Source organism: Pieris napi, chromosome 17 (genome assembly GCF_905475465.1).
Source record: "Pieris napi chromosome 17, ilPieNapi1.2, whole genome shotgun sequence".
Taxonomy (NCBI): domain Eukaryota; kingdom Metazoa; phylum Arthropoda; class Insecta; order Lepidoptera; family Pieridae; genus Pieris; species Pieris napi.
Window position 1 is genome coordinate 240373 of NC_062250.1, and position 16781 is coordinate 257153.

Here is a 16781-nt window from a genome sequence, read left to right on the forward strand (position 1 = left end):
ATATTCGGTAGTGCGCTGATCAATTTTAAGAAAAGCATTGTTAAGTGCCTATCACGTACCAAAGCTGTTTTGCTGCGAATTTTTTTTTCGATATGCAAAAAAATACTGGAATTTTTTATTGTATATTTGAAGTGAAACTTCTTTAGGCGCTTGATGTAAAAATTTTACGGAACGTCACGAAGATGCGCAGCGATTTTGACGAAGAAAAGGGAGAGACCGATTGAGAGAGAGTGAGAAGGGTGATATACCTTACCTTATAAAAATTCTATTTTTAAAATTAAAATTTCGTAAAGAGAATAAAATAATTTATTGAAATCTCAAGTGACAAATTGTAAATTAAAAAGCCACGTGTTTTTATTGACGAAGAAATAAATTAAAAAAAAAATTAGGTATTTTTAGATTTGTATTAATTTTCGACATTTTTAATATTTTAATGACAATTAAATTCCTAAAATATCTTCCTTTTCCTCTCCCTCTAAGTCTCGGAATTTTTTAGGTTTGTATAAATATGAACAAGACTTAAAACTTGTGTTATTTATGTTTACTACATATGTCATATATTTTACAAAATATAGAATGCAACAGATACTGTAGATATAGCATTATGTGGTGAACTTCAATAAATAAAATCAATATACAGGTATGTACATATATTATTTTTGAAACAAAATATGTAGTCGCGTGCTGGAGACGCGTGACTTGTTCACAAGTGAAGGGTAACTTTGAAAATATTAAGTTACAGCTAGCGGTTAAGTATTTAGGACGTCCTTAGTTCCGTATCAATTTGATAGGAGCTTTTAAACGGGTTTTTATGCTTACGTAAAGTTTTACGTGAGATTTGTACTATTATGAAAACCTCTATCCACTTCAAGGAAGGAATTCACCACATGAATCCATACAATTTATTATGAATTAAGTTATGTTTACTATATACACGGTCCACTGCAAAACTGTACAGTTTTAGCAACATTTCATTGAATTGTGCTTATTACCCGTATGTTCAGGGTACTAATATAAATCGATTCGCTGTCTCGTCATTACGAGACATCCCAAGGATACCAAATTTAATTATAAAATTGTATACTAAGTATAATTCGTGGTTTAATAAAGAGTTGAGTGACAGAATTATCATAAAAGTTATGTAAATTTAATCTGTTAATCGGGAAAAAGTAAGCATTTCGTGACAGCGTGTTAAGTGGATTGCATATGTCAGGCGTGTGCGCATTATCTTTTCCAGAGACTGTTTTAAAATGGCATCTCCAAAAGGGAGTTTATTTTGACATTAAAAAAATCTTATAAGCTTTTTTTATAGCTATTCAAAGGGGGAACGCTGCCAGTATCTTCGGAACCTTGCCTAAAGGAACTCCTTTTAATAATAAATTTAAGTTATTATATTTTAAGGTTAGTTATTGTTTTCAATAAGATAATTACAAATCTCAGCAGTGTTTTTTTTTAATATTTATTATAGTAAATAATAAAAAACTACATTTATTTGCTATAATTATAGTTACTTCGTAATAAAGAGTCAATGAGAATATATTTTTATTATTACATTGAATAAATAATCAATGTAAGTCAATTGTACATTAAGATCAAAGTTATTTTATTTAATTCGTATGAATAACGAACGCGGTATGAAATGATCATGCAGGACAGTGCTTTTGAATGACAGTTTAAATTGAAGTTACGGTATTTTATCTCAATACTGTAAATATCAATTAGTTTAATAAATGCGAAATGGAGGTCCAGAAACAATAAAATATTCACAACAGATGTATTACTAATTAAAGAAAAAAAATTGTTTTTACTAAATTTAAAGTTTAAAAATGGTTAAAAATATAAAATCTGTAAAAACTTGTTTCAATTCACGATACATATTTTTAGTCAAAAATAGTTTGTGTTTAACGGCGAGGCTGTTCCTTTTTTCTTGTCACTATTTAAGACCACCTTTTGAGAAGAAATATCTTCTCTTTTATAAAATACATATGCAATGATAAGTGCTTAACATTTTTGATAAACGAAGGGAGTAGCGCTTCCTTCTTGCAAGAACATAATTCATAATTCAATCGTGCAACGAAACGTTAAGAAGAATAAAAAGAGAACCAATCTACAAGTAATAACTTATTGATATCGTGTAATTTATTTCACATAATTGTAGATAATAAATAATTACAGAAAATTTATTAATAAAGACACATAGAAAAGGTATATTTATTATCGTGATTCATAGTACCTAATTAATTAACGTTTATTTAACATCTAATGAGTTTTTTGTTGTGTAACGCGACCGATTTCTAATCAAAATGACTAAATAGGTCTTCATAAAAACATTACTCATATTCTGCAGACTAAAAAATACTGTTTTATTGAGCAATTTGTAAATAGATGCAAGAATCCTAATCATTAAATATTCCTTAGTCGGTTGTTTATCACTGGATTATACGAAAATTAATTATAAAATTCGTCTTATATAGTGCTGACATCACGGCTCGATCGTAGAAATGATAAGTTGATGTGATGAGAATGAAATTAATACAAATTTTACATACAAGTTTTAATGTTTAATGCATTTATAATATTGTTGCATATATCATTTGTATGCTAATATGTTATAAGATGTTTCTTCAAAGTCTGACTGAGACTAATTCCCCAATAAAGTTTCAGCCAGTTCCTCCTATCCAATTTCCTAGATTGCTGTATCTATTATATTTATTATGGGCGGAAGCATCTCGGGTTTAAACTTTGAACGTATGTACGTTAATTATTCAAAAAACGTTGGTTATTAGTTTGCCCTTTCGATCGGCATTGTAAGCCACAGATTTTTAAATATTGATTTTAGTTTTAAACAAATAACACTACCTTAAAGTGACCCATGAAATATGTTGATATGAAAACAATGTTGTTTGTTGTTATTATGGAAATTATCTGAGAGCATTTATTACTATCTATTTGATTATATATTAATTATCTAACACAGAATACAAATCCTATGTCACCATCAAATATTTCTTTTTTGGTTACAATCCTATAAGAAATTTAGTAACACGATCCCTTGCAAATTAAGCACATATTCTTCTAGCATAACTGGCGTATACACAATATAATAGTGAGAAAAGAAAGTTCTTTTCCCCATCTCACTTCCCCCACACGGCCACTTTACCTAGCCATCCATCCCAGTGCAGATCACTCGCGCTACGGCCCGGCTCGTCTGCAACGACGGATCACGCTAGCCGCGACTACACGACTACTTCTACATTCTGTTTGAGCTCGTGGCGACCGGCCCTGTACAGTCGCGCTCGAAATACTCGGCCCTTCAAGGATATCTGCTTTTCACTAGACAAAAAGCCGCCAGCACAATCTATTGGTTTGAACACTAACAATTTTAAAGCAAAACTACATGTGTGAAATTTGTACCTATTTGTAAACTAATTGATACTAAGAATGAAGGAAACAATACTGTAATAGAACGTAATAAAGCGTAGGCTAATTACGTACTTAAGTGAGTAGGAAATAATTAAACATTCCCAATTTATTAATACTATAAATACCAATAAAATATTAGCCACGTGGGCAGAGCACTTGGTCGTGCGAGTGTCCTTGCGCGCGCGCAGCCTCCGGTCGTCGCTCGCAACCAGTCGGACCGCATGCGTCGCCCCTCTCCGCCCCGCCACGCACCTCCACCACACAACGCTCCCTAATCAAACGCGATACAACTCAAATTCCATCACAGCAATCAACCCGGCTATTGGGACACAGAGGTTTTAGCATATTTGGGCTCGCGTTTCATAGTGGACCATATCGGGGCGAGTTAGGTCCGATTTTGGTGGGACGAGCCGAGGAATGCACCTTAGCTACTGGGGAACGCATTGCTCAGTACGGACGGTTTAATTCGATCACTAGAACACGTGGGGCTTAGGAATTAGATCGGAAAATCGAGTTGATCTAAAAAATATGTATCTTGAATCAAATCATTTTGCGTTTCTGCGATTGATATGAGAAGTTTAAAACTGATTTCCTCTCATTACGAAGATTTTCTGTTAATACATGATGTCACTTATAGAATGTTAATAAATTAATAGTAGTCTTTAATTTCAATTAGCACGATGCAAACTTGCTTCTTTACCATTATTTATTGCTAATCGCCTACAGTTCAAAATAATAATTATCAATATAGAGCTCGGTCCGATCTAAACAAAAACATTTTTCTATATGGCTTATTGCGCATATTGCATATTTAGCATAATTCTGGGATTGAAGTGATACGAAATTAGAAGAAGCGAAATTTATAGCAAGTTTATGAAAAAACATAAATCTAACAGTTAATTGAGTAACAAGTAAATTATATTATGCACCTAACATTAGCGCCAACGCATAGCGATCGCCAGCGCAGGCGCACTATCTCTGTGTTATCAGAGAAAAGATAATATACGAGTACTATCGTCTATTTCATTTGCATTAATAATTTCCTGTCTCGATGTTTACTGCGACAAGTTAATTAAAAGTCTGATATAAACAAATTATGTATAGCAATTAGCATAACAAACGCTGTTATTTTATAGAAAGATAATTAATTATGCAGCACATCTTTAAATACCATTGAGAAAAGCTATGGCATTATCATTCTTTATATTCAAAGCGCGTCTATTCAATAGGTCGAGTCGTACACGCAATATCTCATTATTCCTAATAGGTGCCGGAGCCTACTCCTACGTTATGCGTTGCATTAATTATTATAAAAAGGCAGAGTATAAAATACTTCATAATGAGATCCCGTCAGTTCGAGGCGTTCCATCCTAGGGTCGCCAAGTTTTAGGGGCGACTTTAGTTTAACAAAAATTTTTGAAGTGGTTAGAAAATGCAACATGATATTAAATGAAAATATTTATTTACGTTCGTTGCGTTAATAAAAAGTATACTTTATTAGAAATAATATATTAAACGAGATATAAATATGTGTACGACTATGCATACTTATGCATAATTTTGATGAAAATATTAAATTCTGTACAAAATAATTGTGTCTTAGACTTTGCAAAGTATATCTTAACATAGACAAAAGGATACACAAATATGGTCACCCGATATATATAAATATGGTACCTACAACCGCCTAGTAATCATGACATTAGCGTTCAAACACGTTTTTAGCGGCCGCGAATCGCGTTCTTATGAAAATGTCTTCACAAAAACAAATACTTGTACAAGAATAAAAGGCCTACGATCCATTTTGTATTCAATGTATGTAAGCAATGACGATCACGTTGATGTTAATCACTTGATTAGAACTTTTTACTTTAACTTACTCGACTTATTGCTACAAAAACGCGACATATATACTAATTGTTTTGCAATCTTTAGTATCGGAGGTCGATTCACTTTATTTTTCTTTTAAATACCTAACGACACATCGGACCTTACAATAGGAACGAGCGCATAATCGAGCAATACAAATAAGAATAACTCACATTAACGAATAATACGAAATAAAAGACACAAATAATATTGAATAATGTATTTGGAACAATCGCCTCTTCCCAGATAGAATAACTTAGTTGTCCACTGTCACAAATACAGAATGTATAATAACTTATATTTATAGATAATTATTACATCCGCCGTCGCACACATTCTCAGGAAACAAGGACTGACAACAAATAGATGTTGTAACAGAAGGCAAAGGCATTGCTCCTTCGAGAGCGAGATAACTCAGGTTTATTCAAGTGTTTGGGGGTAAAACGCCTCCTTGATCGGAAGGTAGACACCAATTTTACCTTCTTAAACACTTTTTATACCTCATTTTCGTAACTTTTATTCTCAATCCTTAAGAGAATAACTACGTTCATATACTAAAGTTATACAAAAATCTGATCTGTTAATTAGTCCTTGTGTCCACAATTCATTAACCTACTGAGGCATCGCCGCCATTATTCAATCATAATGATATTAAAATGTGGAATTTCTATCTTTAACATGATAGAAAATCAAGATACAAGGATAAGCCATAAAAATAGATTATTTTATAAGAATCGATAAAATTTTGCCTTTTATTCTAAAAAGCGCACACTGCCATGCCCCTAATTCTAAAATACAAAATTGTGCCTTTTACAATTAAAATAAATGTCACAATGAAATTTTATAAATATGCCGAACTATAATAAATAAATAATATATCCTATCAGTTTAGCAAAGAAAATATTAATATAAAACTGTGCCTCGGCCGACACCTGTGATCCTCACAATTGCTCCAATCTATCTTGTAACCTGACTATACAAAACTCTAATAAAAGCGGGTTATCCAAGGAAAAAGAGGAAGGTGGCGGCGATGCTAAGTACTTAACCTATTGGCTGTAAATATGACTACATCACTTCTTGTTCCGATACTGCCAAGCCAGGACTCTTCAAATAAATGCTGGAATAAAAATATACATATTAAATAGCTATGAAACTAATTATAAAATGATATTCAATTTCACAGAAACATGCTAAAAAAACAAAGATTCAATATGGAAAAGAAGTAAAAATAAATCAATATGGTGGAAGAAATTGGGAGGCAAAGACTATGTAAGGACATAATATAATCAATAAGTCATATATTGGCCTTATGGTAACACTGACTTATTAGAAATATACAAGAGTAATCTTAACAATCAACTTAAGATATATCTTAAGTTGATTGTTACTTGCAAAGTATAAAATACTCCCTAAAAGTCAAAAACAAAAAAAAAACAGTGGCACTACAACCTCTTTAGGTCTTGGCCTCAGATTTCTGAATCTGTTTCACAATAATTTTCAAGTCTAACAGGCAAGTAGGTGATCAGCCTCCAGTACCTGACACACGCCGTCAACTTTTTGGGTCTAAGACGGGTCAGTTTCGTCACGATGTTTTCCTTCACCGTTCGAGCAAATGTTAAATGCGCACAGAGAAAGGAAGTCCATTGGTGCACAGCCGGGGATCGAACCTACGACCTCAGGTATGAGACTCGCAAGCTGAAGCCACTAGGCTAACACTGCTCGTTTTAAAAAGTACAAGTACATAGTTCTCTAATATAATAATATATTTAGATTTCAGTTTACTATTACTAATGCAAAGTAAATTATAACCTGGTGTTATTTCCTCGCTTGTAGTGCATTAGAAAGCCAGTCCATCGCTTGATCCAATCCTTCTCCTCTCACGGCGGATGTCTTGAATATCTGGAAGGTTCTATCACGTAGAGCATCCAACCCCAACGCTTGATGCACCTCAGCCACAGTGAGGCAGCCTGCCATATCCTGCTTGTTCGCTAATACTACCAGTATTGCATTTGATAACTCATCTTCCTGAAATAGTCAAGACAATTTTTTTTGGAGTTAAGTTTGATGCAGTAGATTATTCTAATAAATTATCAAGAAAATTGTCAAAATGATCCTTGTTATCCTGTATTTTAATTTTGAATTTAACTCAAAATGTTTCCATGAAAAGTACAACATATAGTGGTTATATCATAGAGGTCTTTGGTTTGCCTGAATTGTATTTCTAACTCATGTTATTTGTTAGTTGTAAGTTGTTGTGTAGGAATACTTCTTAAGTTTCTATGTTATTTTATAATTTATTTATCAATAATATATTATGAAATTACTTAACTTGTAGCAGCTTTTAAACTATCAATATATCTAAATAGAATAAATAAATGGCTATAAGTATATGAAATAATAAAGCTAATCATGTGAAAATTTCTAAATACAGTAACTTATTGCATGTAAATTGATAGCTAAATACATACAAAAGATATAATGTATTGATTTAATGGCTTTTATTATATGATTTATTTATGAGTTGCAAGTTGTCATCATAAACCTAAAAGACAAGTCCCCAATAATTGTCAAAAAATTAATCAGGATAACCTTATAAGTCTACTCAGTTTTCAAAAGCAAAGGTAATTATGAATAATACAAAATACAGGTATTTAATAATTTAGCCTGATCTGGCAACTTAAAGTTTACAACTACCAAGTTACCATTATGGAAGAAGTTTCTAAGATTTTCAAAGACCTTTAACCCTAATTTAATGTAACTGGGATATAGAAATAGGTACAAAAAAAACTTACTCTTAACATATGCACAAGTTCATCTTTCGAAATTCCTATTCGATCTCTATCTGCTGAATCTACAACATATATTATTGCATCTGTGTTACCATAGTAACACCGCCAATAGGGCCTGAAATTTTATTAATCGGAACAATTAAAATAGGTAACAATAGGTCATAACTAAGGTCACAAGGATAAAACCAATTAAATGGCTTTCAACTGCCATATAAAAAACTTATCAACAAACCTGATACTTGTTTGTCCGCCAAGATCCCAAACTTGAAACTTAAGATTTTTATATGTTACTTGCTCTACATTAAAGCCGATTGTCGGAATTGTAGTAACAACTTCGCCAACTTGTAATTTGTACAATATTGTCGTCTTTCCGGCACCGTCTAGACCGAGGATCAATATCCGCATTTCACGGGCCCCTAATAGTCCTCTAAAATAACTAAATAAACCACCTGTAATATAATTTCATTGATTTATAATACTTATATCGCCAATTACGAGTAGTTATTAATTAAATTGTAAAATACTCACCCATTTTAGGAGATTAGCCTAGACTAAGGAAACATTAAATTTTTCAAGAGATAAAAGATAATTTATTACTCCATGTACGTCTTGTTGTATATATATTTCTTTATGATAGGAATAATTTTAACAGTATGTAATATAAAAATACTTATGGTAAAAACATAAAATTGAAATTTACAACCAAATAATATTAGACGTGTAAGCAAATCGGAAGATTCAAAAGTCAAATATGTTGTAACAGATAAATATATTATTGAGCATAGAATAAAAATTATTCAATGTTAACTAAATTTCAGAACTGAAATATGCACTTTGATTTTTTAAATAAAGTGTTTTAATCATTAAAATATAAATATTGTTGAAATTATTTGGTCACTAATATGTATTTATATATATAGTATATTACAGTTTTTAACGAAGTTTTAATATTATTTTTGCATACTACAGGTATGCACAAATATTATGTTACATCAATCGTTATCTGTGGAAGGTTTTTAAAAATTATTACGGAAAAGTGCCATCTTACATTAGAATGAAACACTTCAGATTTTCAAATAGACTTTAGTTATGCAAGTAAAAAGTAGATGGCAGCAACAATTTGTTTTTATTATTTATTATTATATTATTTTATACGTGTGCTATATTTCGTAAATGAATGTATGGTTCACAAATTACACAAAAAGTAATATTAGATGAGCCTCCTGCCCGTTTGTCCTGTGCCATAAAAACATTGAGGTCTTTGCTTTTGACGTGATAACGTCTTTAAAATCGTTTTAGTCGGGTGACATGTTCAGAAACTTGTGTCACACCAAAACCTCACGAGCGCGATCGCAGGTATAACGAGAGAGAGACGGACCGATCTCCCGTCTCATCTCGAGCGCTGCCAGTCATTCCGTGAATGTATGAAGAAAAATGTATATCATAGTCGAATAAGTAAACTTGTCATTTTACACCCGAAATTTATCATCAAAAGTGTGAATAAAACGATAGATGTAATTTAAAATTTGAAAAAATTGTTATCTTCATTAATTCCTTACTTCCCAAAAACTTATATCACCAATAAGACGTTATCTCGTAAACATCTCGATCGTAAACCTATTTTACAAACAACCAATATTTTTTTAATGACAAAAATTCCAACGTAAGGAACAGTCCAAGTTTCATCAGAATAACTTCTAGAGTTTTTGAGATATTCACGCATTTCTATCAATAAAATAAGTACCTAGGTATTATGTAGCAATACAACTTTTTTTGTTCCACTTAAGTATTTAAATTATTACATTTATTTATGTGTTTGACTTTACGCTTAATTTAGAGAGGATTTGCAAATTTTTTGCACCATACTTAGCTTATAATTAAACCTACTCGATTTTTATTGTTCTGTTTATATACAATTGCGAACCTTTTCGTTGCGAAAACGTCTAACTGGAAGGCAAAACTTCTGTCGACGAAGGAAGGTGCTGCCCTTCCTCAGAGCTAAAGGGAAGATCCTCGACCAGTGTATCCAAGTTAACTGGTCAATTTTTTACTGGGTATTTTATAAGGTCCCTTGTGTAGCCGGGTATTGCGCAATATTGGTGTTATTAGTGTTATAAAGTACGACGGCCTGTCCCGGCTTTTTGACTTTTATTTTTGTTATATTTTAAAAATAAATATAACCTATTGTTCCAGTAATTTTTATTTTGATTACTTAGTAACGTACAGAAAATTACTCTTTTTTAAGAATAAGCATTACATAAATTCATAGACAATTTATAGAATAGTTTCTATAAATTGTCTTTAATAAACGTTCTATTACAATTTTAGCTATCGTAAAATGAATTTAGTACAAAGTATTCTGATACATATGACTACGCCAGGAATTTCAGTGGTTTCCGTTGAGAGAAGGCCAAGAATGTGTTCCTTTTGATTATAGTTCATATTAATTATGGAATTCATGGCGCCTGATATGTGTTTAGGGCAAGATATAGCTTTTTGTACACATTGCTTTAAATTTGATTCCTGAGGCCGTTACTGTTAATGGTTCTTGTTAAATTTGATCATGTAGGTTCGGTTAGTTTCAGAAACTTTTCAAAGAAATATGCATTTTGTCTTTAACTAATGAGTGCATAAGAAGCAAACGACGAAAAAAGACTTTTTATTTTAAACATTTCTGTTGAAGACTACGAGATTATTCATATTTCACCTTTTATACAGAACTATGCGAGTCCCGCTTGAACTAAGACATAACCAGTTCGTATTAAGCCCTAACCAATTACGAGTATGATGTTCACATCTCCATATATAGGGTTATTTTACAGAAGAGTACTGCACGAGTTTTGTTAGAGGACTAGCCTAGATTTTGTAATCGTTTATTTGGTCGGGCCAATGACGCAGCAAAAATTTGATGAAAGAGACGCTCTATCACCATGAATAGCCGTCAAAAAGATACCGACTCACGTGGGCATGACTCAATGTTTACAGTACGCAATTTTATGCCACTTTTTACAGTTTTTGCGCGTTTCTGAGAGATGTATCTTTAGGCTCATTATGACGTTTGAGCTGTGACGAGATTGTGTCGTAGACTCCGCCGTTTTTAGGCAAATGTAAGCCGGAAAACTTAACGGAACTAACCAAGGTTAGTTGGTTGTTTGATCGTGGCTCAACGTTACAGATAAAGCAGTAAGGGCTATGTTTATTTTATGAATGGAGGATTTCACATACCCGTGTTTGCACACGGTACATCTGCTACGAATAATCAGATTTTAGAAGTTGTGTTTGAAATTCAAAAGCTTAAAATTTATAAAAGTGCCTAATCAAATAAAATTAAGCTTCAAAGTATATGATTTTGTCTAATCTAACATATTTGTTATTTTTTAAATTTGATTTTTAAAGTTTTGTATGAGCGCAAAATGGTTTGTGTAAAGAATAAATAGGAAGACAACATACTGGGTCAATGTCCAAAAAAGGGAAATCTTGGGAAGGAGTTTCCGCGCGTCACTAACCGCCGCGAGCGCACGTAGTCAATTTATTTTGGGCACGATCTGCCCGAATTAGTTCAACCGTCTACATTTATTATGCTAAAAAGTAAACATACAGTTTAATTTAGCCCCCGTTCTGAAATACAGCGGGCTAGTTGAACGGTTACGCATGCGCGTGGGCTCTTGTGGCAGATTCATGTCTTCATTGTTTGTTTGCGTTGCGGAATTCGGACATGTTTGTTTTCTAAAAGTCGATTTAGTGAATATTCACTACGATCGCTGACAGACTTGTTATTCTCCACATTTCTGAGTGCATTCATTTGCGCTCTGAATTAGATTTTATTCGTTTTATTCATCGGAAATTGCACTTCTAATGGATAAACATGTTTTGCTTTCAAAGTGTGAAATTTTATAAAAAAAAAATAATTAGACCAATTAATCAATTGAATACAGTCTTGGATTAAATTATTTTACCATTAATATATGCGAGATGTAATGTATGTACTAATAATAATAATAAGTCAGGCTTTACTAATTTAATTAATAGTCTTATTTAAAAACACATCTATCTTTATATGAATTATCTTTATATTTTTTACAATATCGGTTGATTTTGTCAAAATCAAATGAGCCATCATCAAAAGTCAAAAGTATTCATAGATAATCTCAGATTCCTCAATTATTAGAACTTATATTGATATTTAATATTTTCAACAAATACCAAGAATATGAAGAAATGTAAACTTAATAATTGTTGTTTGGATTATTGAGTAATATAATCTCAGGTATCCACTAATGATCTTAAAAAAAATGTTTCTTATTCATCAACATACAACGTCTTGATCCCGTAGGCCTGTATTTTTCGAATATTTGTGAAGTTAGTCAGTGAGCAGCACCAGAGCCGAATTCCTGATGAGTAAGTAATTACCCGTAAGTCGTTATTGAAACAATTTCGGGTATCGCCCACGACGCATGAACAAACAGCCTCTACATATTTATTATATTTAAACATTCGCCAAAATAATCGACGCTGTACAATAACGGGCGTTTAACTGTCATTTTTTATGTCAGTACCGGAATACTTCGCTGAACAGGAAGTGATCTAAATACCCTAAGTGGAGAAATTGTTTGCGCCCAAGACTTATATTTTTCAAATATTAACATGGTCTGAAATACAGTCTAAAACACATCAGATGGTCAGATGTGATTGGCAATAGAAATAACTACTACGTATTGATGTCATTATTATAAATTTCGTAATTACTATATAAAAATGAATTATGTATGTCATAAAGGTTTTCTAGGAATAATTAATATTCTTGTGAAATACTCGTCTCCAGTCTGGCAAGTAGCGCTTAATTACAGAAAAAATCTAGGAAAATTAATAGTTGTAACCACAACTAATAGGTGCATTGTTTGCTTTTTGCCATGTTAACAGCGGTATTTTACCGAAGGTTGTGGGTTTATTTTCCAGCTAGCAAAAATACAACAATTTTAATTGCACAAGGCGAGACAAACTCACCAGTTTGTCTCTGTATTTTGATTACCGACTGAGGGCCATCCTACTACCGTGTAAATTTTTTTACACGGTAGTGGGATGGCCCCCATTTATTTATTCATATAAAACATCATAAAAACATTATATCATATAAAACCACGGAAAAAGCTTTCGTTTTACTTTTAATTAAGAAAGCCCCATATAGCTTTCCTTATTAGAATTGAGATCAAGTTAGATAGACTTGTTGATTGATTTATAGGTAAAAAAGATTCGTAAATATTGTTTTGTGCATTGATTCCTTATAATATTAATTCGTTTCATTCAGTTTAGGTTGTGATAAAAACAGGCAATTGAGCGATGAAACCAAATAATTAAACTGAATTGAATATTTTTATACCGAAATTACATAAATTTCTAAATCAGAGTACCGCAGAAAAAGGGCAATATGTATAGTTCCCGGGAATAAATTAGTATAGGATGCGCAGAGAGGTTTTTTCCTACTAAGATAACATGCGCACACTTTACTCAAATCAAGTCATATGGTCCAATACTAATTACTATACTATAGTTTGTATATTACTCAGGTATATTAAGGTAGGTCATGATTTTCCTCTTAGTCCTCGAAACAAGAAATTTTCATTTGAATAGTTTACTGTTGTTTATTTAGAATTGTAAACTCAATGCTTTTTTAATTTAATTTAATTTACCTTCATATCAAATTCGTAATAGATAGTAATCACAATTACATAGTCATCAGCTGAGGAATAACCCCTGACACAATTTGAGCAAAAACCGACATTAGCACGCGCCGGATCTGCTCCTATCGCGGAGATGATCTATTATACGATAAAGATACCTTCATACTGAGACGTGCGAGATATATATCAACATAATATTTCTGGAATATTGATTAACAATCGCTATAGGTATAGAGTTTGTTATTAACTTCAGATCAGGAGCCTCCTGCCTGCCTGTTCTACAAAAAATAATAATAATACTTTTATAGTAAACAAATACATGTTTGAATAAAAACAATTTAATCATAAAACAATCAAGTTTTATAAAACTTCTTTTATCGGTTTATTACAAATAAAATAATAAATCGTTTCGTGTGCTTCTTAGCAATCGTGGTCAGCGAGAGACTGCGATATCAAGTTGATATTATTGAAATGTTGTTAAATGTCAATGCTATTTATAATCGCATAAAATGAATAAACAATCCATTCTAAAATCTAGGGTAAATAAAAAGCTTATTGTTATTTGTCGCACATAATCACATTTATATAATTAAAAAATGTTTTATTTACGTTGGTAAGTGGCTATTGTTTAAATTTATTGTTTAAAAACACTTGTAAAGATAGTGTGAAAATAGCCTTATAACTTATCTGTAAAGCTAATTATTCGAATACCTACGTTTTTGCTTTTATGAGTCGCGCTAAACATTTTATTTATATATTTTTTAACTCATCTCGGGACTTTACCCCAATCAAGAAACAATAGTATTTTAAACATAATGTAATTTTAAAAACATACATATTACCATTAATGTATTCTAATGTTCTAGTTTGTACGGATATTATAGAAAAATATCCTTTTATAAGTCTTGACAACCAATATACATTGAAACATGCATTGACTGTCTCACTCCTGAACACTCCGAGTTCTTACGACGAACTGGTAGGTTTTCAAGCAAGACAATCCTTAGACAAATCATACTACCAAATATAGTTATAATATAATGTAATGTAAAACGATGCGTGCTACGACAATTAATCCGTTGCTACGATACTCTACGAAGCTACGAAATCGAACGTACACTTGACTTGGCAACAGGAATAAATATTATGAGTAATATGTGAATAAGAATTTATGTAATGAGAATGAATGTATCTTATAAAGATGACAACTAATATGGCGAAACCATGATACCGTAGAAAACAAAGTAACGTAATGATAAGTCGCAGAAAATAATTTAATTATAAATATAGGTAGCAAATAAATATATACAGTCCTGCGTATAAAAGTATATACATAATTGACAATGAAACTGATAATGTAACTCTATATAACTAATTGGCAATAAATAGTCTAGTGTTTGAGGAAGTCCCCGTTCAATGAAACATAATCTTTGTCGTGAAATATACCGATAAAGAAAATCCACCATATTATATAAATTTTTTTATTTTTTGATGTACACCTCATCATCATTTTATATAGTATAAGTAACAATCTATCTATTCTAAAATGCATGGCAATTACGGTGATCATAAATTTTCCAAAAAATAATAAAAATGTAACACTTCCAATTTTAGTTTGTACTAGTAATTCTTTATTTAAAAAGACTTATTCGTTTAACAATGCGGATTAATTACCAGGTAGGCGCTTTAATTTTTTTATTTTTTTTTTAATTGAAAACTAATTTATTGTAAATATTTTAATATTTTTAGAGATCTAACTGTTTAGATGACTGTTATAGTCCTAATTACGGTAATTTATAAGGTCTGAACTTTTCTTGGGATACAATCTGTGGAGACAAGTATAACTTTTTACTTTATCGTCGCAATAGTAAAAATACTGCATTAGAAATTCTCGGAAAGGTCAGAGAGTCAATGATGATAACGAAATACCAGGAAAATATCTTCACTCTCAATTGACTTCTGATTAATCGACGATTATATCCCTTATACTAGCTCTATAAATATGTAGAGGTTTCTGAGTGAAACATGCCGTTGAGGTCCCGGTAGAATGCGACAGCGACCCCGGAGCCTCTGTAACGCGGCTTTGTCGGAACTACTCGAGGTGGTTTTAGATTTTGGCGTGGGTCGAGTCCCACATACCCCTGTTCAGGGGATGCGCAAATGCATTTCCACCTCGGATATCAAAAAAAAAAAAAAAAAAAAGCTCTATAAATATGTAGGTATTGTAATCGATGCTTTTAGACATTGATTTAATATGTTAAAGGACAAAAATGATGAAACAAATATGATGTAAACGTCATCTCGTTATATGACAATAAGATAAAAAATTACCTACAAAGGTGTCCTAAGTGTATAGGTGTATTAAGGCATTACTAGCTAATTACGCGAAAATAATTTAGTACTCCAAAATCAGTGAAGTTAGGAAGCTTACTTGAAGCCTATAATTTTGAATTAAAACTAAAATAAAGAGTTCCCTACATAGTAATAATAATAATAATTAAAAATGCAAAAATAAAACAAATTTTAAAAGGTACACTACCACAGGGACGCTTACAGCTTGTACACAGAGGACAGTACCAGCTCTGGGGTCACCGGTACTAACTAATAGGCGCCAACTTAAAACTTTCATTAGCGCCTGTACACTTGATCCCCCACATTCCCTACTCTCCGGCCGCGCTAGGTTTTGTGCTTATCCTAGGAAGGTCAGACGGGGCTAACGTGTCCACACAAGTAGCATCCAAAGGGATCCCATCCCATCCTCCAAGGGTTCAAAAACATTCCATCCGGCCATTTGCCATGTCTCTAACGATGCCTGTTTGCTCCAAAATAGCTGAAACATTGACGGAGGCAAGACAGCGGCATACGATGGCGTTGAGAGCGGCGTGGCGAGAAAACGACCTGCACTCTTTTGGCAAAGGAGGCCATGGTGGTATCTAAGGCCACTTACTTAAATATAATGAAACTAGTTTCCTTAGGAATAATTAACAGTAATATTATAAGAGGATAGATTTGATTGTTTGTT

General features: G+C 32.2%; 2 protein-coding genes across 2 annotated transcripts in view; both read right to left on the reverse strand.

Annotated features, from left to right (window-relative positions):
- Positions 1 to 3285, reverse strand: part of LOC125057782 (ankyrin repeat and BTB/POZ domain-containing protein BTBD11) — a 34470-nt gene extending 31185 nt beyond the window's left edge. Inside the window, exon 1 of the mRNA XM_047661676.1 lies at positions 3161 to 3285. Coding sequence (XP_047517632.1) covers positions 3161 to 3168 — 8 coding nt within the window. The 5' untranslated portion in view covers positions 3169 to 3285. The remainder of the gene's footprint in view (positions 1 to 3160) is intronic.
- A 2212-nt stretch (positions 3286 to 5497) lies between these two features.
- LOC125057899 (ADP-ribosylation factor-like protein 1) lies at positions 5498 to 8831 on the reverse strand. Its single transcript, XM_047661840.1, has 5 exons — positions 8610 to 8831; positions 8314 to 8530; positions 8085 to 8196; positions 7102 to 7317; positions 5498 to 6409 (listed from the first exon to the last, which is right to left on the reverse strand). Exons 1-4 carry the CDS (start codon positions 8611 to 8613, stop codon positions 7108 to 7110), a joined length of 543 nt encoding a protein of 180 aa, XP_047517796.1. The 5' UTR covers positions 8614 to 8831; the 3' UTR covers positions 5498 to 6409; positions 7102 to 7107.
- Positions 8832 to 16781: the final 7950 nt, after the last annotated feature.